The 20,375-nt window shown below is 42.1% G+C and overlaps 2 protein-coding genes across 3 annotated transcripts; both read right to left on the reverse strand.

Moving 5' to 3' along the window:
* Positions 1 to 502: 502 nt before the first annotated feature.
* LOC123492006 (transcription factor jun-D-like) lies at positions 503 to 2,124 on the reverse strand. Its single transcript, XM_045223620.1, has one exon. It carries the CDS (start codon positions 1,696 to 1,698, stop codon positions 877 to 879), a length of 822 nt encoding a protein of 273 aa, XP_045079555.1. The 5' UTR covers positions 1,699 to 2,124; the 3' UTR covers positions 503 to 876.
* A 14,864-nt stretch (positions 2,125 to 16,988) lies between these two features.
* Positions 16,989 to 20,374, reverse strand: lsm4 (LSM4 homolog, U6 small nuclear RNA and mRNA degradation associated). Of its 2 annotated transcripts, none has more exons than XM_045223532.1 (5): positions 20,336 to 20,374; positions 19,795 to 19,836; positions 19,509 to 19,607; positions 18,251 to 18,434; positions 16,989 to 18,099 (listed from the first exon to the last, which is right to left on the reverse strand). In XM_045223532.1, exons 2-5 carry the CDS (start codon positions 19,795 to 19,797, stop codon positions 17,975 to 17,977), a joined length of 411 nt encoding a protein of 136 aa, XP_045079467.1. In that variant the 5' UTR covers positions 19,798 to 19,836; positions 20,336 to 20,374; the 3' UTR covers positions 16,989 to 17,974. The 2 variants fall into 2 exon arrangements, with proteins under 2 accessions (XP_045079467.1, XP_045079466.1); XM_045223531.1 differs by having other exon boundaries at positions 20,265 to 20,368.
* Position 20,375: the final 1 nt, after the last annotated feature.

A 20,375-nucleotide genomic window follows, 5' to 3' on the forward strand; every position in this document is an offset into this window, starting at 1 on the left:
GTATCCAATATGTTGACGTTAAATGCTACAATTTCACGATGGAATCCATCCTCTGGACGCGATGCCAGGAATAAGAATATCAAAGCATGTTATCAAACGATTTACACTACTGAGTCAGCATAGACCCAATAATGTTGGCTAATATGCCAACTTTTAAAATTCATAAAAATTAGTTTAAAAGTATGCCATGGGCATATGCGTGGTTCAACTCCATAAACATACTGTTGTATTAAAATGTCTTTTTTTTCCCATATCAAATCATATCTGATTTGAATAAACTAGAAATGTAGGTACATCGTTGGATTTTAATGTTCGGTTGGACCCAAGTTTGAACTTATTGGATTTCCCAAATATGTATTGAGCAATATCCAACTGTGCCCCACCCATTCATTTAGTCTATTGTGCAAACGCAACTGGTATAAAGGCCTACTGTGAAGACATTGTGTATAGGATATTGCTCTGTTGTTGTTGCATTAAAATGAATCAGAAAATTAACCCAACAGACAGCAAAACATGTGCCTTGTATTATCAAGCAAAGTTTATTTGATAACATACGTTAAAATACATGAATGACGTATGCCCAAACCTGTTAGGTAACATTCGAGTTTGTCAATAAACATGCACATTTTTATTTTCAGTATAAGGCTATGATATAGTAATACAATGACGATAAGCTGGTTTGGTCCAGTCTTGGGACTGTCTATGTAAAGTACACCCATGAGAAAGAATTTGTAAACATTATACAAAAACGTACATTCGCGAAGTCATTTCAGTCTGTAAAGTCGATGGCTCTATGCACATAGTGGAGATATTTGAGAGCCAACAAGAGAAGGGTAATGAGCTTATTTATGCTGGTTGACCAATGTCATCCTGCTACTAGTACACTTGAACTTCATGTGGCGATAACTGGCATCCGCTGTTCACATGATTCAAAACCTTTTGTTTTAGCTGGGCCACTTGCTCCCGGAGTACACTTGCCGTTGAGGCCAGGTCAGTGTTTTGAGTTTTTAGGTTCTTAACTTTGTCCTCGAGTCTAGATATCCTCTCCAGTTTCCTCTTTCTGCACTTGGACGCAGCAATTCTATTCCGCAGCTTTTTCCTCTCGGCTTTTATGCGCTCCTGCTTGTCCATGTTGATAGGCGACAGTGGCGGACTGTCGCCGAAGCTGTGCATATCAGGGACTGTCTGCGGCTCATCCTTCAAGGATTGCAGCCGGGAATGCGCTTGCTGCTGCTGTGTGGAGCCTAAATGATGAGAGGGAGGTGGTGGGAAGGGGACAGTGTCTGTGGAGTAATTGACAGTGGTGCCCAAAGGCCCATTGCCATAACTGTTCAAGTTCGTATAGACGGGTAGGTCCAGGTGTACGGTGACAGGAGCCACGTTGGTGCTTAAGTCCATATTGTTCGTTTGAACGCACGTCCCGCCGTTCAGCTGGTTCTGTTTGTGTAAGTCCTCGAGAGCCTTGACGAATCCCTCTGCAAACTCCTGTTCGTCGGTTACCGACTTGGGGTAGAGGAACTGAGAGGTCGGTGTTGTTGTGACCATTCCGTTGGACTGAATGATGAGTCTCTCCAGCTCCGGGGAGGCCAGTTTCAGCAGGCCAAGGTCAGGGGAGATGAGAACGCTCTCGGCGTTGCGGAGATGGGGCTTTAAATTTGTGGCATTTGCCAGGTTTAAACTCATGTCCTTCTTCATCATATTTCCTTAAAAGACAAAATCTTTGATGTCAGCAGCTGTAAAAATTCAGCACACCCTCACGACAGAAAGAGGGGTTCCCATAACAGCTCAGTTGTTGAAGAGGAAACGATGCGTAATTTGCGCACAATTAAATCAAATCCGCTTTTAAAGTTGTCCTACCCGTGTCCACGTTCATTGTATTGATCGCATTTTCCTTCAATAATTATGTCATTTTAATAATAAACAATTGATAAGAAACAATCGATGACCAGTCTCCAGTTAGAGGGGTGAAAGTTTCTATGTGTGAGCTCGCGCGCTGCCTCCATCTTTTCTATCCTCGTAAGTTCCATTATGTCACTTCAGAGCGCGCAGATTGGACAGAAATGACGTTTTTGCCGATTTTATTTGAATAAGAGGACGTACCATCCATATTACCATGGAAAAGGCAGGTAAACTGCAAACAGTGCGGTGCATTGTGGTTTGATGTCATAGCAAACCTTTGGATCTAGGCGTGGGGGTTGGTCAAGGCTTGTTTTCTTCACTGTTCTATTGCTTTTGTATTTTGTACAGTAAAACAACATTTAGTTCTGTTAGACAAATCTTTTTGCACTATTAAATGTCCCATAACATTATTTTGACCTTATCTAAGAAGTGTGGTGCAGAGCTGGTTACAATTCGAATTTCATCCCCCTGAAAAGATAGAACAAATATTACAAATATTACTCAAATGTGCTGGTTGATAAAATACCTGTATTTATGGAAAATATGTTTGAAAAGGGTATTCAGTTTTTAAATGATATTGTAAATTGAAATGGTAGAGTTATGTATTTTATGGAGTTATCGGAACTGTATGGGAAGGTCTGCTCAGTCCAAGATTACAACCAATTGATTACAGCATTGCCCCAAAAATGGAGGAGAAAGGTGGTACCGGGAGGAGGTAGGGAACTGGTCTGTCTGCCCAATATAAAGGATAAAAACTGGCGGAGGAATAAAAATACCATAAATAGGGAAGTATACCAGTTTCATTTGAGGACCAGGATGTTGACAGCTGTGCCATACTGATTGCAAAATAGCTAAGAACAGATTTTTGATGTACCGATTCCATGGCACAGGGTGTATGAGCTGATACATAAAACAACACAAGATTCAAGAGGTATTTTATTATTATTATTATTATTATTATTATTATTATTATTATTATTATTATTTCGCTGGTTCGGGTCCTTGGGCAGGGCGTTGACCCTGGTTGCTTCTGTGGTTCGCTCTGGATGGGAGTCTGTTAGATGACTGAATGTAATGTAAATGTTGAGCGGCTTCACTGCAGGTAGATTGTATGTTTTAATATATTTTTTAAATTATACCAACAAAAAAAACAAAGTGTGGTGAAAGTCAGAAAAAGAAAATACCAACTGGAGAAGACTAGGACAAGGGGCAGCAGGTAGCCTAGTGGTTAAGAGCGTTGGGCCAGTAACTGAAAAGTCAGTGGTTTGAATCAAACTCAAACAGAATAGGTGAAAAATCTGTCAATGTGCCCTTGAGCAAGGTACTTAACCCACATTGCTCCTGTACATCGCTGTTGATAGGAGCGTCTGCTAAACTGTCACAATGAGTATGGTTTTTATGTGTTTTTATATTGAGCTTCATGAAAACACACAAAAAATCACTGTCAGTGGATTCAAGGTCACACTACAACTGATTGTCACAGGAAAAAGCACACTCACATTTTAAGCGCTTGATATGCCAGAATCCCATTACTACTACAGAAACATCAGATATCCAATAACCCCTCAATCAGCCTCACTGGTGTCTATCTGTGTTGTCACTGTATGGGGAGATACAGTTCCTGCTGCCATTGCCCCCACAACAACTGATCCACAGGCACCCTGCTCAATACCTATGTAAATAAGGTATTTCTGTTTTTATTTTTAATAAATGTGCAAACATTTCTAAAAACCTGTTTTCGATTCGTCATTATGGGGTATTGTGTGTAGATTGATGAGGGGAAAAACTATTTAATCAATTTTAGAATAAGGCTGTAATGTAACAGAAGGTGGAAAAAGTCAAGGGGTCTGAATACTTTCCGAATGCACTGTATAAAAGGATGCAGGGAATATTTGCTGAAAGTCACCATAGGAAGATCCCTTAGTCTTTCTGCAATGATTAAAGGGATAGTTTGAGATTTTGGCAATTAAGCCCTTTATCTACTTCCCCAGCATGCTAGCTGTTCCTGTAGATGTCTAGTCATTGTGCTAATGCTAGTTTGCATTAGCTTGCAAAACTACATTTAACTTCCTTCATACTGGACGCAGAGACATAAAAAATGGTATCCACCAGTTTATCAGACTCTGGGGAAGTAGCTTCATTGCTACTTCATTGATAGATCCAAGATGGCATAGCAGAGCGGTCGTGTTCTCTTGTGTGTCCATGTAGATAGCCTGTTTTTTGTATTTTTTTGTATTTTACGTATATATTTCCCTATCACACTTTTCATCCTACTAAATATACTTTCCTGCAACCCGCCTCACTCAATGTGGAACGGATTCTATTATTTACTCACCTTTATCTAGAATCTCCAGTTGAAACTAGCCAGCCGGCTAACTAGCTAACTAGCTACTTGCTATTAGCCACCGTTAGCGGTTTTCACCCAGAACATTGGATTTTCTGCCGGAATAACTGAATCACTGGACCTTAACACCGGATCTAGCTAGCCGCAACCGAATGGATGTCGAATGGATGTTGCTGTAGGCTAATCACCACTGCCCCCGAAGCAACAGTTAGCCTTGAGCCTTGAGCTAGCCCCGGCTATCTACCTCTCTGTCTACCGGACGGGAGTAGCCAGCTAACCAGCTAACTAGCTACTTGCTATTAGCCACCATTAGCGGCTTTTCTCCATTGTCCGTGGCCTGCACTACCTACCAGCCAGCTCTAGCCTGGACTATTATCGGCCAGTCTGCACTGTCTGCACAGCGCGTTATCGACCTAGAACCTATCAGATTTTCTGCCGGAATCACTGAATCACTGGACCTTTAACACTGGATAATCGCAACTAGCTAGCTGCAACCAAATGAACATTGTTGTTGGATAATCAGCCTTGAGCTAGCCTTGAGTCAGGCACATCTCCCGGCTATCTACCTCTCTGTCAACCGGACGGGACCTCCTAGAGTCGACACAGAGCCCTGCCGATCCATCACGACTGGTCTGCCGACGTAATCGTCTGTGGTTTCAACAGGCTTCCCGTTGCGACGACCACGAAGATCCATCTGCTAGCCCCGGCCCGCTAGCACACGCAAACAGCCATGCTTCCATCCCCAACTACAACATGTTCTGTCTAGATAGAACTGCCAAAGGGGGCAGAGTTGCAATCTACTGTAGAGATAGCCTGCAGAGCTCTATCATACTATCCAGGTCTGTGCCCAAACAGTTTGAGCTCCTACTTCTAAAAATCCACCTTTCCAGAAAGAAGTCTCTCACTGTTGCCGCTTGCTACAGACCCCACTCAGCCCCCAGCTGTGCCCTGGACACCATATGTGAATTGATTGCCCCCCATTTATCCTCAGAGTTCGTACTGCTTGGTGACCTAAATTGGGATATGCTTAACACCCCGGCCATCCTACAATCCAAACTAGATGCCCTCAATCTCACACAAATTATCAACGAACCTACCAGGTACAACACTAATTCCGTAAACATGGGTACCCTCATAGATATCATCCTGACTAACTTACCCTCTAAATACACCTCCGCTGTCTTCAACCAGGATCTCAGCGATCACTGCCTTATTGCCTGCGTCCGTAACTGGTCCGCGGTCAAACGACCACCCCTCATCACTGTCAAACGCTCCCTAAAACACTTTAGCGAGCAGGCCTTCCTAATTGACCTGGCCCAGGTATCCTGGATGGATATCGATCTCATTCAGTCAGTAGAGGATGCCTGGTTGTTCTTTAAAAGTAATTTCCTCTCAATCATAAATAAACATGCCCCATTCAAAAAATACAGAACTAAGAACAGATATAGCCCCTGGTTCTCCTCAGACTTGACTGCCCTTGACCAGCACAAAAACATCCTGTGGCGTACTGCATTAGCATCAAATAGCCCCCGCGATATGCAACTTTTCAGGGAAGTTAGGAACCAATATACACAAGCAGTTAGGAAAGCAAAGGCTAGCTTTTTCAAACAGAAATTTGCATTCTGTAGCACTAACTCCAAAATGTTTTGGGACACTGTAAAGTCCATGGAGAATAAGAGCACCTCCTCCCAGATGCCCACTGCACTGAGGCTAGGAAACACTATCACCACCGATAAATCTACAATAATCGAGAATTTCAACAAGCATTTTGCTACGGCTGGCCATGCTTTCCACCTGGCTACCACTACCCCGGCCACTAGCTCTGCATCCTCCGCTGCAACTTGCCCATGCCCCCCCCGCTTCTCCTTCACACAAATTCACACAGTTGATGTTCTGAAAGAGCTGCAAAATCTGGACCCCTACAAATCATCTGGGCTAGACAATCTGGACCCTTTCTTTCTAAAACTAGCCGCCGAAATTGTCGCAACCCCTATTACTAGCCTGCTCAACCTGTCTTTCGTAACGTCTGAGATCCCCAGAGATTAGAAAGCTGCCGCGGTCATCCCCCTCTTCAAAGGGGTGACACTCTAGATCCAAACTGTTACAGACCTATATCCATCCTGCCCTGCCTTTCGAAAGTTTTTGAAAGCCAAGTTAACAAACAGATCACCGACAATTTCGAATCCCACCGTACCTTCTCTGCTATGCAATCCGGTTTCCGAGCTTGTCATGGGTGCACCTCAGCCACGCTCAAGGTCCTAAACGAAATTATAACCGCGATCGATAATAGACAGTACTGTGCAGCCGTCTTCATCGACCTGGCCAAGGCTTTCGACTCTGTCAACCACCGCATTCTTATTGGCAGACTAAATAGCCTTGGTTTCTCAAATGACTGCCTCGCCTGGTTCACCAAACTACTTCTCAGATAGAGTTCAATGTGTCAAATCGGAGGGCCTGTTGTCTGGACCAATGGCAGTCTCTATGGGGGTGCCACAGGATTCAATTCTTGGGCCGAGTCTTTTCTCCGTGTATATCAATGATGTCGCTCTTGCTGCTGGTGACTCTCAGATCCACCTCTACGCAGACGACACCATTTTGTATACATCTGGCCCTTCATTGGACACTGTGTTAACAAACCTCCAAACGAGCTTCAATGCCATATACAACACTCCTTCAGTAGCCTCCAACTGCTCTTAAACACTAGTAAAACTAAATGCATGCTCTTCAATCGAATGCTGCTGGCACCCGCCCACCCGACTAGAATCACTACTCTCGACGGGTCTGACCTAGAGTATGTGGACAACTACAAATACCTAGGTGTCTGGTTAGACTGTAAACTCTCCTTCCAGACTCACATTAAGAATCACCAATCCAAAGTTAAATCTAGAATCGGCTTCCTATTTCGCAACAAAGCATCCTTCACTCATGCCAAACATGCCCTCGTAAAACTGACTATCCTACCGATCCTTGACTTCGGCGATGTCATTTACAAAATAGCTTCCAACACTCTACTCAGCAAATTGGATGTAGTCTATCACAGTGCCATCCGTTTTGTCACCAAAGCCCCATATACTACCCACCACTGTGACCTGTACGCTCTTGTTGGCTGGTCCTCACTACATATTCGTCGCCAAACCCACTGGCTCCAGGCCATTTATAAATCACTGCTAGGCAAATCCCCGCCTTATCTTAGCTCATTGGTCACCATAGCAACACCCACCCGTAGTATGCGCTCCAGCAGGTATATCTCACTGGTCATCCCCAAAGCCAACACCTCCTTTGGCCGCCATTCCTTCCAGTTCTCTGCTGCCAATGACTGGAACAAATTGCAAAAATCTCTGAAGCTGGAGACACTTATCTCCCTCACTAACTTTAAGCATCAGTTGTCAGAGCACCTTACCGATCACTGCACCTGTACACAGCCCATCTGAAATTAGCCCACACAACTACCTCATCCCCATATTGTTATTTATTTTGCTCATTTGCAACCCAGTATCTCTATTTGCACATCATCTCTTGCACATCTATCATTCCAGTGTTAATACTAATTGTAATTATTTTGCACTATAGCCTATTTATTGCCTTACCTCCATAACTTGCTACATTCGCACACACTGTATATATATTTTCTGTTGTATTTTTGACTTTATGGTTTGTTTTACCCCATATGTAACTCTGTGTTGTTGTTTTTATCGCACTGCTTTGCTTTATCTTGGCCAGGTCGCAGTTGTAAATGAGAACTTGTTCTCAACTGGCTTACCTGGTTAAATAAAGGTAAAAAAATAAAAAATAATAATAATAATAATAATTGCCAAAATCTCTAACTATTCCTTTAAATACCTGTCCCAAAGGCCATACTAAATCAAAATATTGTTTCTACACGCAGATGTCATAGAAGAGACACAAAAGCATTTGGGACATTTCCTATTTCCCACTGCTGTTATTAGACACAATCCGATTTGTCTCCTGTGAATGGAGCTGCTAAATTTCTAGAACAAAACACTTAAGTGCATGTACTTCTAATCTTCTTTTTGAAGCTGAGCCCAATCCGGCTCCCCCAGTGTTCATACTGGCATGGTAAGGGTTACACCGAGGAGGCATGTGTGCGTCATAGGTAGGCCCATCTCTGCAAGGCATCGTGGGGGCGGACCCGTTCTGTGGGCAGACCACATCTGTCTGTGATGTCAGAGAGAGGGAGCAGCGACGGAACTCTCAGTGGCAGATGTAAGGGGTGAAAAGGGGGAGGGGGTGAATGCTGTTCACTGAACAGGCAATATATTTCTGTAAGAAAGAGCTGAATACAACAGTGCAAAGCGTGCGGGGGTGGTCCTGTGAAAAAACAGCCAGTAGAGGATAAAAAGAGGCAGTAACATCTCTTAGTATTTTTTTGTTGCAATTTGAACAGGGCTGCTCGTACTATAATACACATGCTGTTGCTATACATGGTTTTGGGGCATGACGAAAAGAACCATGCAGTTGTATGTATTCACATCATTTACATTGTTTTATGACATCAGTTGAAGGCTGAATGCTCTAATGATGATTTATTTTCAGTGAATAACCCAACAAGTCATAGATTTAATGAATACGACAAGGTGGGTATATCAGTTGCTGGGAAAGTATATTATGTACAGGGCAAGACACTATATTTGAATGACATCACCAATGTACAGAAGAGTACAAAAGGAAGACAGGAGAGATGTAAACAGGGGCGTCATGCACCCCAAAAATCTGAGGGAGCACAAAGTACGTGAGGATGGCTGGCGGGTGGTCCGGAGTGGGGCTAGGTCCTCCGACCATAAATTGGAGAATCTAGCATTTTTCAAACACCTGAAAGAGCGCATTATGCTTAATTCGATGTCTATTTTGCTGCATATCTAAGCATACCTCTTGAGCTGAACTGGTAGTTCTTTTTTTTTTTTAAGAATCTAAATATTCTTCTCTGTATCTCTGTTTAAATCTGGGTAAAAGATTGAAAGGAATGCGAGTCTTATTCAGTACATTATACAATATTATTATTTCTTGCTTTTCTAAAGTCTACCAACTTTTCCAGCAGGCATGCCAGCTACGATAGTTAGACAAGCTAGCTACTCTAACTTGATTCATAGCCTGAAATTGCTTCTTGGTAGCTGCTTTTAGCAACGCTAGTATTTACACACTAGCGTGGCTGGGAATTAGCTTGCAAAAAAACTGAATAGTCTGCCGGAAGCCAGAAGTTAAATACATTTTCATTTCAACTTACTCTGTTGATTGTCTGTAGGCTTGGTCCTTATGCAGGGGGAATTTTGAGAAAAAACATCTAATTAAACAGAATTTCCAAACGTGGTCTGTTGTAGACCCATGCAGTTCCTCAGCAAGGTCAGTTCCTCTCTGCTTACCTCATGTCAAAATAAAAGTCGCCACAAGTTCTTGCTTTTTTTTTGTTGCAGGTATTGCGCAGGTACAGGACTTTTACTTTGACATGAGGTAAGCAGAAAGGAAGTGGGTCTACAACAGACCCACGTTTGGAAAGTCTGTTTAATTTATGTTCTATTAGATGTTTTTTATCAATTCCCCCCCCTGCATAAGGACCATCCCTACGGAAAATCGGCAGAGTAAGTTGAAATGGAATATTATTTAACTTCTTGCTTCCGGTGGACTAATCCGTTTTTTTGCAAGCTAATTCCTAGCAACGCTAGTTTGTAAATACTAGCGTTACTAGAAGCAGTTAGCTTCTTGTTTGCTAGTTATGAGGTTGGGAACCTATCTGGGTTAGCTAAAGCCCACTTCATAAAATTGCTAGGTGGCTAGTAGTATTAGAGACAAATAACAACAACAAAATTACATAATAAAAAAACAATTAAAAAACGTTTTAAACAGGACAAATGAGGGGGCACGTGCCCCTGTGCCACCTATGGACATGACACCTCTGGATGTAAGGATCTTATTCTCTCAGCAATTGAGCTATTCTCCAAGTATACATCAACTCTTATATAAGAACATTCCACCTGCAGTTTAACCTTGTTCTTGAATGCATCTAACATTTGGAGGCAAAGTAATACATTGCTATTGAGCAGATACACATGTAACTATGAGAACCTGGGTCATGTTTATTAAGGACCAAATCAAAGAAAACAGCCCAAAACGTAGTGAAATGGGGACATATCTGAACTTGTGCAATAAGAAATGTTTGTATTCCGTTTTTAACAGTTTCGCTACAGTGTACCCTAATGAACACAAACCTTAACTATAATTCATACTGCAACAGCGGGTTCATTATAACAAACAAAGCAGGAGAGGAGAATCATGCCTGTATAGGTGAATTTAGAGTACACATATTTCAGTGCTACAAGTCAAGGCAGTGTGATAACACATCAGGAATGTTTGGCATCACTAATGCATTCTGGGGATGGAACACCTTTAAGCCGTGGCCAGGCCCAGGTAATGAATAGGTCTAGTGTGTACTTGTGTTGAGCAACATGTCATTTGCTGAGCTGTTGTATCCGAGGCATCACCAAGATTTATGTCCCCGATTGGAGCGGTTTAGCGTTGTTAAAGGTATTTGGTGAGAGCATCTGTCTTCATCAAATCCCCCCCAAAAATGATATGCATGCTGTATCCTCGTTGTTACAGAACATTTTACATCCCCTCCAATGACAAGTCTGTGATGGAAGTAACAAGCAAACCTTATGCCAGGTTTCAGTGTATGTTATCACGGCATGATTGCTTTGATGTGAGTGTGTTTTCTGGCTTCACCACAATTCGGTTTTGCAGTGTTTTTACTGTTAGAATGAGCAGGGGCAGCAGTTTCATGGTACATGGCCTGCCTTCACCTCTGTTCCCATCATGTGCACTCCTCTTGGCCCATGACGCAGTTTCAACGTGTAGGTGAGGTTCCACACTCACGGCTATGGGGGAATCCCTGTGTGCGAGGAGGTAGAGGAATAGTTTAATATGTGAGGTGAGAGAGCCTACGGTCGTTAGAGGAACACTACAATACCTGTCACACACAGACCCACACGCACCCATACACACGCAAAGCCACAAAGCCACAGTAAGCCCACGCATCACGGCAGTGATTTAGCGCTGTGATTTCGATGCGTGTTGACTGACATTTAGCAATTAGTTGATTAATCATCATGTCCTTCTGAACAAGAAAAAAAAAGAAAAAAAAAAGACTATTACAAAACGTTATGAAATGTCAAGAGTTTTTCCATTCTTTCTCATCTCACTTTTGAAAAGAAAATAGAGGCATGCATATTAGTGATGTTTGGGGGGGGGGGAAACGGTCAACACATCAATAATGAACACAATATTTTCATGGAAACCATGTTACTAATATACGATTAATATTGGTGTATGAGTGAAAAGTGGTGAAAAAAGTTTGTTTAGTGGGATCAAAGGTTCTGTGTGTGAGTTGACTACTACAAAGTGAGAATTACATATTTAACGATATTCTCTGTTGATTTTTCCTGATAGTCAAAGGAACCCTAAATCACTGCAGTGAACTAAGCCTGGAAGGAATTCTGTGGTTCAGACAAAAAGTTGACCTGCCCTCCGTGCCAAAAAAAATGCCTTTTTCAACATGCCCCTCTCATATCAAGTCACAACGAAAAAGTAATCACTTTGACAGTGACACCCACTTGATAAAAGCGCAAAGATTTGGGAATGAATTTAAGACATTTCACAATGATAAAAAAGAAAATATATATGCCACTCCGTCACACAAATATGCCAAGGCTCTTAGCACTTGTGTTTGGCTAAAAAAAGGGTTGAGAGTCAGAGTAGTGCAATAAAGCAGAAGCAAAATGGAATCAAAGCAAACAGTCTAGAGGGGCTCAACATTTTGACAGATGTCCTTACAAGAGAACATTAAGCTAGTCAGCGTTAGTTCAAGGAATTAACCCTGTAACATCATGTCTCACAGTGAGTGTTAAATGCATTGAGAGGAGGCTAGACAAACTCAGACAACTACTCGGGAGACAATCTCCAAAGTAATAGGAGGTCTTTCAAAACAGCAGCACTGAAATTCTCATTTCACCACTTACACTGAAATCAAATAGACAGAAAAGGAAAAGCATCTCTTTAACAGGAATGGAGAGAGAAACTGTAATAATGTTTCCTGGCAACCTGCATTAGATGCGGGCTTCCATAAATACATGGGCAGGCTGGTATATTTGTACCCTGCAGTAAAAATAGCCCAGTTTCCCAAGGGAAGTGATGACATCAGCAGCCAGTCTGCATCAGCAGCCGTCATCTTCCTCGGGTGGCAAGGAGGGGGCCGTCGCCACGGCAACACTGTTACGCAACGTGCCGCAGGTGAGAGCGTGGCAGAGTAGAGCGAGGCTGCGTTTGGGTGGGCTGGTGCAGTGGTGTGTTGGAGGATGGGAGAGAATGAGCGGAAGACACAAAGACTAACTCTGAAATTACCCCCTCCTTCCACCCCCCTGGTCAAAGCCAGTTATCACAGCTAACATTTCAGGAAAGAAATTACAGCAGATCTGATCTGGACACCCCTTGAGCAATGACTGAGAAGCAAAGAAAATGGTTTTCCACCCTCAGCAATTCATCTTTTTACGTCGTTTTACATTTGTGGTGAAATTCTGTCTCTCAGAATGAAAGGGAAACTGACAGTGAATTAATTCCAATGCAGCAAGAATAAAGCTTTTAGCAACACAGTTAACACTAGGCATACTAGTGATTCAGAGATGCCGAATCCTTTTTATTTTAAGAGAGGTTTCCTTTTCTTTCGTACAGCCACAGATACGGTATTGTAGGGATAGTGGGAATGTATGTATATGCCAATGTATCTGACATGACACAGATTGATCCACCACATGAAAGCTGGTGGTAAAATGTATATCCTTCCAATCTTCAACTCCTTGGAGACTCTGTACTTCCCTTGTTCTAGCATGATTTGATTATACATGGCCAAAAGTATGTGGACACCTGCTCGTTGAACATTCCATAATCATGGTCATTAGTATGGAGTTGGTCCCCCCTTTGCTGCTATAACAGCCTCCAATCTTCTGGGAAGGCTTTCCACTAGATGTTGGAACATTTCTGCGAGGACTTGCTTCCATTCAGCCACAACAGCATTAGTGAGGTCGGGCACTGATGTTGGGCGATTAGGCCTTGCCCGCAGTCGGTGTTCCAATTCATCCCAAAGGTGTTCGATGAGGTTGAAGTCAGCCTCTGTGCAGGCCACTCAAGTTCTTCCACACCAATCTCGACAAATCATTTCTGTATGGACCTCGCTTTGTGCACAGGGGCATTGTCATGCTGAAACAGGAAAGGGACTTCCCCAAACTGCTGCCACAAAGTTGGAACCACAGAATCGTCTAGAATGTAATTGAATGCTCTAGCGTTAAGATTTCCCTTCACTGGAACTAAGGGGCCTAGCCCAAACCATGAATAACAGCCCCAGACCATTATTCCTCCTCCACCAAACTTTACAGTTGGCACTATGCATTCGGGCAGGTAGCGTTCTCCTGGCATCCACAAAACCCAGATTCGTCCGTTGGACTCCCAGATGTTGAAGCGTTCCCACTTCTCTAGAGTCCAATGGCGGCGAGCTTTACACCACTCCAGCCGACGCTTGGCATTGCACATGGTGATCTTAGGCTTGTGTGCGGCTGCTCGCCCATGGAAACCCATTTCTTGAAGCCCCCGACAAACATTTATTGTGCTGACGTTGCTTCCAGAAGCAGTTTGGAACTCGGTAGTGAGTGTTGCAACCGAGGACAGACGATTTTTACGCTCTTCAGCATTCGGCGGTCCCGTTCTGTGAGCTTGTGTGGCCTACCACTTTGCGGCTGAGCCGTTGTTGCTCTTAGACGTTTCCACTTCACAATAACAGCACTTAGTTGACTGGGGAATCTCTAGCAGGGCAGAAATTTGACGAACTTAATTGTTGGAAAGGTGGCATCCTATGACGGTGCCACGCTGAAAGTCACCGAGCTCTTCAGTACGGGACATTCTCCTGCCAAAGTTTGTCTATGGAGATTGCATGGCCGTGTGCTCGATTTTATACACCTGTCAGCAACGGATGTGGCTGAAATAGCCAAATCAACTAATTTGATGGGGTGCCCACATAACCTCCCGGGTGGCGCAGTGGTCTAAGGCACTGCATCGCAGTGCTAGCTGTGCCACTAAAGATCCTGGTTCGAATCCAGGCTCTGTCGTAGCTGGCCCCCCATGGGGGCCCAGCGTTGTCCAGGGTAGGGGAGGGAATGGCTGGCAGGGATGTAGCGCATGGCGGAGCATGGCGTTTGCAACGCCAAGCATGGCGTTTGCAATGCCAGGGTTGTGGGTTCGATTCCCACGGGGGGCCAGTATGAAAAATAAAGAAATCATGTATGCACTCACTAACTGTAAGTCGCTCTGGATAAGAGCGTCTGCTAAATGACTTAAAAAAAAAAAAAAAAAAAAACCCGCGGGTTGAATAAAGAGAAAACAATACCTTAAAAAATCCATAAATGTATAATTCTTGTGAAATGTATATCTGTAGGCTACATTGAGGTCTGGTCACAGACTGTAGGTCTATAACCACTCACATAGCCTTAATATTTACTTCTGCAGAATTGAGAATTTCTTGATGCCAGGTTACACCAAATGCAGGCAACATTTTTACTCAGGAACAAGAGTGGAGAAATATGATTTCTTTCTTTCAGCATGTTGAGAGAATGCTGATAGTATTTCAGCCACACAAAATATGTATCAATGCTGAAATCCTATCAGAAACATGTTCGGTGGTTTTCACAGCTTTCTATTACCTTACAACCAGTCAAACTGATGTCATTTTGAAATTTTGCAGAAAACATATTTTTTATTTATTTTGTTATTGCATTTTCTCCCCAGTCCCTAAACGTCTTTGCTCCGCAAAAGATGACAGAGAAAACTTTACCGTTGTCAACTAGATTTAAGCATTCATTCTATCGATCTATTACATTATTCTGTTGAGCAAGGGTTTATTTAGTCTTCTAGGGCAACATATAATGACAGAAGAGAAGCTGCATGTATCTAATTACAGACAAGTTGACTAACAAATAGCCTACCAAAATGTCTGTAATTATAAGCAGAAACATATCTAAATCAGGCAAAAAAAATGCCTGTCAAAAAATTATTACGCCATCTTTGACTGTAGCCTATAGCGCATTTTCTATATTTGGGGGTTAGGGTCAGGTGTGGGCTTCAGATTTTCACTTTATCGCATACACTGAGTAAATAAAACATTACGAACAACTGCTCTTTCCATGACAAAGGGTGAATGGGGAAAACAAAAGATTTAAGTGCCTTTGAACGGGGTATGGTAGTAGGTGCCAGGCGCACTGGTTTGAGAATGGTCCACCACCTAAAGGACATCAAGCCAACTGGACACAACTGTGAGAAGCATTGGAGTCAACATTGGTCAGCATCCCTGTGAAACGCTTTCGACACCTTGTAGAGTCCATGCCCCGACGAATTTAGGCTGTTCTGAGGGCAAAAGAGGGTGCAACTCAATATTAGGAAGGTGTTCCTCCTAATGTTTTGTACACTCAGTGTATAGTCGGATGGTTGCGGATGGGTTATTAGCAATTGCGGGTGAACAAACAGCTGACATGTGCACCACTAATGTACGCCTACATTCATACAGGGCCATTATCATCATGAGTCACAGGCCATCTGATGTCCATTGTCTACTTGCTAACTGTACTAGTTCCAGTTAATTGGTATGGGGACAAAATAATTGCAACCTGTAACTTTTGTTTGACATGTTTTGCCATCTACATTTTAAACTATGAGCAAATAAATAGGCTAGTAGTTCTGGGGTTGGCATTAACTCTATGGGTATCATTTTAAAACTGAAAGACAGAAAATGTATATTAGTCACAAGCTTGAAAGCTTTATCTTGGAGAGAGCCATTTGTCTTTATCTCAGGGCTTAGCACTGTGGCATATCCTGGCAGAGGAAAACCTTCCAACCGGAGACCATTAACCATCTCTTTCTCCCTCATACACATCAATACCCTATTTTCTCTCATAGTAGTTCCCCACAATGGTGCGGAATTGTGGCTTACAGGGACATCTAATACATAGGAGTAATGCTATAGCCATGGATTTGGGTATAGGGTAACTTCAACATTCATTAAAGTATCTCTCACAATCGAGCGAGGCCTCTACAAACTAAAAGAAATGCCAGCAAAGTCAGAAAAATAATGGCCATTAGCTTGAAACTTCTGTTAATGGAATCTTTCTCAATGGTCTGAAAGTGCTGTTAAAAACAAAATACATTCACCACAGGCAGGAAAAGTCGAGGGGGCGTTTTTATGGCTGAGCACCAAACGTGGAGAACAAAATTCTACTAATTTGTTCATCTAAGTGCTACATAACTTTGATATCCAGGGTCGTATTCTTCAAGAAAGAGATGTGGTACATTGGTCTCATAATATTTATGGGACACTAAACCAGTGCTTAGGGAGTTTGGTACTGACAAACACTTTTTTGCCTTATACAAATATTTCAGAGGTAATAGAGAAACCATCTCCTCATAATTTCCACCAACCCCTTGTCAAAGAACTCCCATGCGTTTCACATTTTCAATTGAAGCTGGCTTCTCATGCAAATGAAAGAGAGATAATGTTTTTTTCAGAGTTTCATGTTTTAACTGAAACTAATAGCGATTATGTTCCATTCCGATTCATTTCAAAACAGCCACAACACATGCAAGACCACAGTAATAAAACACATAGAACAGCATCATAAATCAGTCACCATCTCACGTGATATTTAACTTGAAGAATTATAGCTTTATGTTAATCAGGGCTGCATTTTTGCCGATTCAGCAGCTGTGTGATTGCGGTTGTGCTTTAGGGGGTTAGAGAGAGGGTTACACCAGCTTTGTTATATGCATGCTTTATCATTTATGTTAACATTTTATTTTTTATAGCTAGTTATACAAGAACATAAACCTACTATGCAAATTGTGTTTTGTCATTTTAGAGGTAAGCGAACATGAGCGTTGCAAAATACCTTTTAATTATGTATGTAGACCAATTCAAAACAGATCCAACTGTTTTTTGTTCTTTCATATATTTAAGTACAGTATATTTAACAAACAAAAAATGTATTCTCATGTTCTTTTGTATAGGCTAAATTACAACATTATTGTCTCATGTTACAATTTGCAAATAAACTCCACAAAAGTAAAACATTTAGAAACACCCAATTGGGACTGAGAAAATAAACTGTCAGACTTCTTGACATCTTCTTTAACCAACTAGGTATTTTCCCTCATAACCCAATCAACTTAAGTCTTCAAATTCCAAGGGCATTAAATGGATGCCAAAAATGGGTTCTTTACATTGATAGCTTACATTACACTAAAGACAATTGGGTACAATCAATGTAGTAGATGGCCCTGGGCACAATAAAACAAAACATTGAACTTCTCAAATTGGGTCACTGTTACTTGAGGACAATAATTGCATGTTTCTGACAATGGCCCAAATTGATAACTTTAAAAAAAACTTTATGGAAAAGATCTGTCGATAAAACAAAACCCTGCCTTTTCTGAACTGCACAGACTATTCATAGTTCTCACGGTGTGATTTCACAATTGGTGGTCAAACACACATGGTTAGAAAATAGCAGAGAGGGAGCAGTAATGGCCATTACACCAGCCATTGTGTGAGGTGACCTCCACTGACTGATAGTGTTGTCATTCTGTGAAAACTACACTCGTCTCTTACATCTGACCTGTCTGTCCCTCTCCTCAGTGCTGGTTCTTGACTCCCTGAGGTTTGCCACCTGCAGGCTTCTTCTCCTGCTGCTGCTGGCCTCTGCCCACTCCTGGCATGCCCACTCCTGGCATACCCCGGCCACGGCCTCCAAACACACCTAGACATAGAGCATACATATACAGCATGACACAAACCATTTCAAAAAGGAAACATTTAGAACATGATACTGTCATATAGGCCCCAATTGCATCACGCTACAAGCACCCCAACCAAATTTTCCCACTCCAGAGACAGTGGTTCCATCTTACCTCTGCCTGCTCCTCCCCCACGACCCTTGCCCTGCTGTTTGTTCTGCTGCATGCCCCCTCTCCCGCGGCCCTTGGACACCACCTCCTCCTTCACCATGTCGATTATTTCATCAGGGATACGCAGGTACTTTATGGTGCTTCCTCTGATGTAACACTCAGGCATCCTCCAAAATTTATCTCCATCCTAAACGATGGGAGTGAATGGGATAAGGGGAGCGTTTCAGCGTTAACTTAGTCTTAGTAGAAGCACTCCTACAAACTGAATCTTTTGACTGTCAATAGTGCCAACTTGTGGTTATACATGGACATTTTTCTGATCGTTGATTTCGGAAATAAGACTCTTTTAGAATCCGAGAGTGAAATACATTCACACTCATCTCTAACATGAAGGCTCAGCCTTCCAGAACAGTCCCATTACAAGTCAGAATGTTGAACAAACTTAATTTCAACTTACTTTACCTGTTGTCCCTATGTCAAGAGGTAATCTGATACAAAATATCCACACAGAAGTGTTATCAACCTGATCTTCAGTACGCTGGTCTGTATATCGGTTTGTTTTTCCGGTTTGTATTATCAATACCGATGCAATTCGCACGTGACAAACACTTGCACAATATGGCCGAACCTAACCGAATGGCAAACACTTCCTGCTGATAGCGAGGAAACGTGATTCTGTCAACTACGTTCGGTCACATTCGGCTATTGTTTACATATTGTGCTTCACGTGCAATGCATCAAGAGATTGAAAATACAAATGACAGAACCTACTAGCACCACAAAAAGTCAGGTAAACAACCCTTTCTAGTGGATACCCTATCTCCACCTCCTACTGGTGACCAACAGCATGTACAACCGGTAAAGTAAGTGTAAATATCATTAGTGGTTAAGAGCGCTGTGCCAGTAACCGAAAGGTCGCTGGTTCTAATCCCCGAGCCGAATAGGTGAAAAATCTGTCGATGTGCCCTTGAGCAAGGCACTTAACCCTAATTGCTCCTATTAGTCGCTCTGGATAAGAGCGTCTGGTAAATAAATAAAATGTAAAAATGTAATTCAACATTCTGTCTTATAGAGACTATTGCATCTTTTTTAGGGCGACTTCGGCCAGACTGAAAATCCATGGAGTAACCATGGTAACAGTGATGTTTAGGCAACCATCTAGCCTATTTGTGGTTGTCACTCACAAGCAACCATATACATATTTCAGATCAGTGGTCACAACTCTTGAGTCTAGACAAGTACTTATAGACAAACCCTTTACCCTTGAGGTGCAGATGACTTCTCGTAAATTAATATTCATCCAGTTGTCACAACTGACCAAGTGTCCATTATACGTCTCTCCATTCTTCAACTCCACCAGCTGAGGAGTATATGGAAGAAGAATGGGGATTAGAAATCAAAGCTGTGTGGGTTATGTTTGTACCACAAAAAACAAGGACCAAATTGATATGAACAACCAGAGACATTTTAACTCAATTGACTCAAAAAAACAATTCAGAGTAAAATACTACTACACTAAAACTTCGACTAATTTAAACCGTCCTTACCATAGGGTGGTTCTGTGCAGTCTTCAGCAAAGATAGAGGTAACTGTGAATTTCAAATATAGACGTTTAAAAAAGTCATTATACCCGTACATGTTCAGAACACATGTAACGTTAGCAAGCTAACGTTAGCTAGTTAGCCATGCAAATCTTTGCTAGCTAGTTGGTATGATAGCCAGCTAGCTAACTCGCTAGGTCAAATTAGACTTGAAATGCAAACCATGTGTTTAAATACAACATTCAAATGTATGTTTATTCTTATAATAGCTATTTTATATATTTTATTAGCTATTAGCGTTAATACATTGAATTAACAATTTAACTACGTTCATGTTACATTATCACTTAACTAGCTACTAGTAGCTAAGTGCATGGTAAACAACAGCCGCGCGTTTGTGCTCGACCCATTCCACGGTCCCACACAAGCAAATAACAGTCGTCATATTACTGTAACTCGATAAAATATATACTTACCATTATAACAGATTATATTACAAACTATCCGGTCAACTGAACTAAAAAAATGGGGTTAATTCTTTACTCACACTAACGTTTAACGTGCGGAAGTTTAACGGAAGTTGTCTC

The sequence above is a fragment of the Coregonus clupeaformis genome, chromosome 11 (genome assembly GCF_020615455.1).
Source record: "Coregonus clupeaformis isolate EN_2021a chromosome 11, ASM2061545v1, whole genome shotgun sequence".
Taxonomy (NCBI): Eukaryota; Metazoa; Chordata; class Actinopteri; order Salmoniformes; family Salmonidae; genus Coregonus; species Coregonus clupeaformis.

What these genes read in the sequence shown, in the direction of transcription:
- LOC123492006 (XM_045223620.1), bottom strand. Translation starts at nt 1,698, where the DNA reads ATGATGAAGAAGGACATGAGTTTAAACCTGGCAAATGCCACAAATTTA.
- lsm4 (XM_045223531.1), bottom strand. An exon ending in CTGCACAGAACCACCCTATG is followed by an intron (nt 19,608 to 19,794) that starts GTAAGGACGGTT and finishes TATACTCCTCAG; the next exon opens with CTGGTGGAGTTGAAGAATGG. An exon ending in AAGTCATCTGCACCTCAAGG is followed by an intron (nt 18,435 to 19,508) that starts GTAAAGGGTTTG and finishes CCCATCGTTTAG; the next exon opens with GATGGAGATAAATTTTGGAG.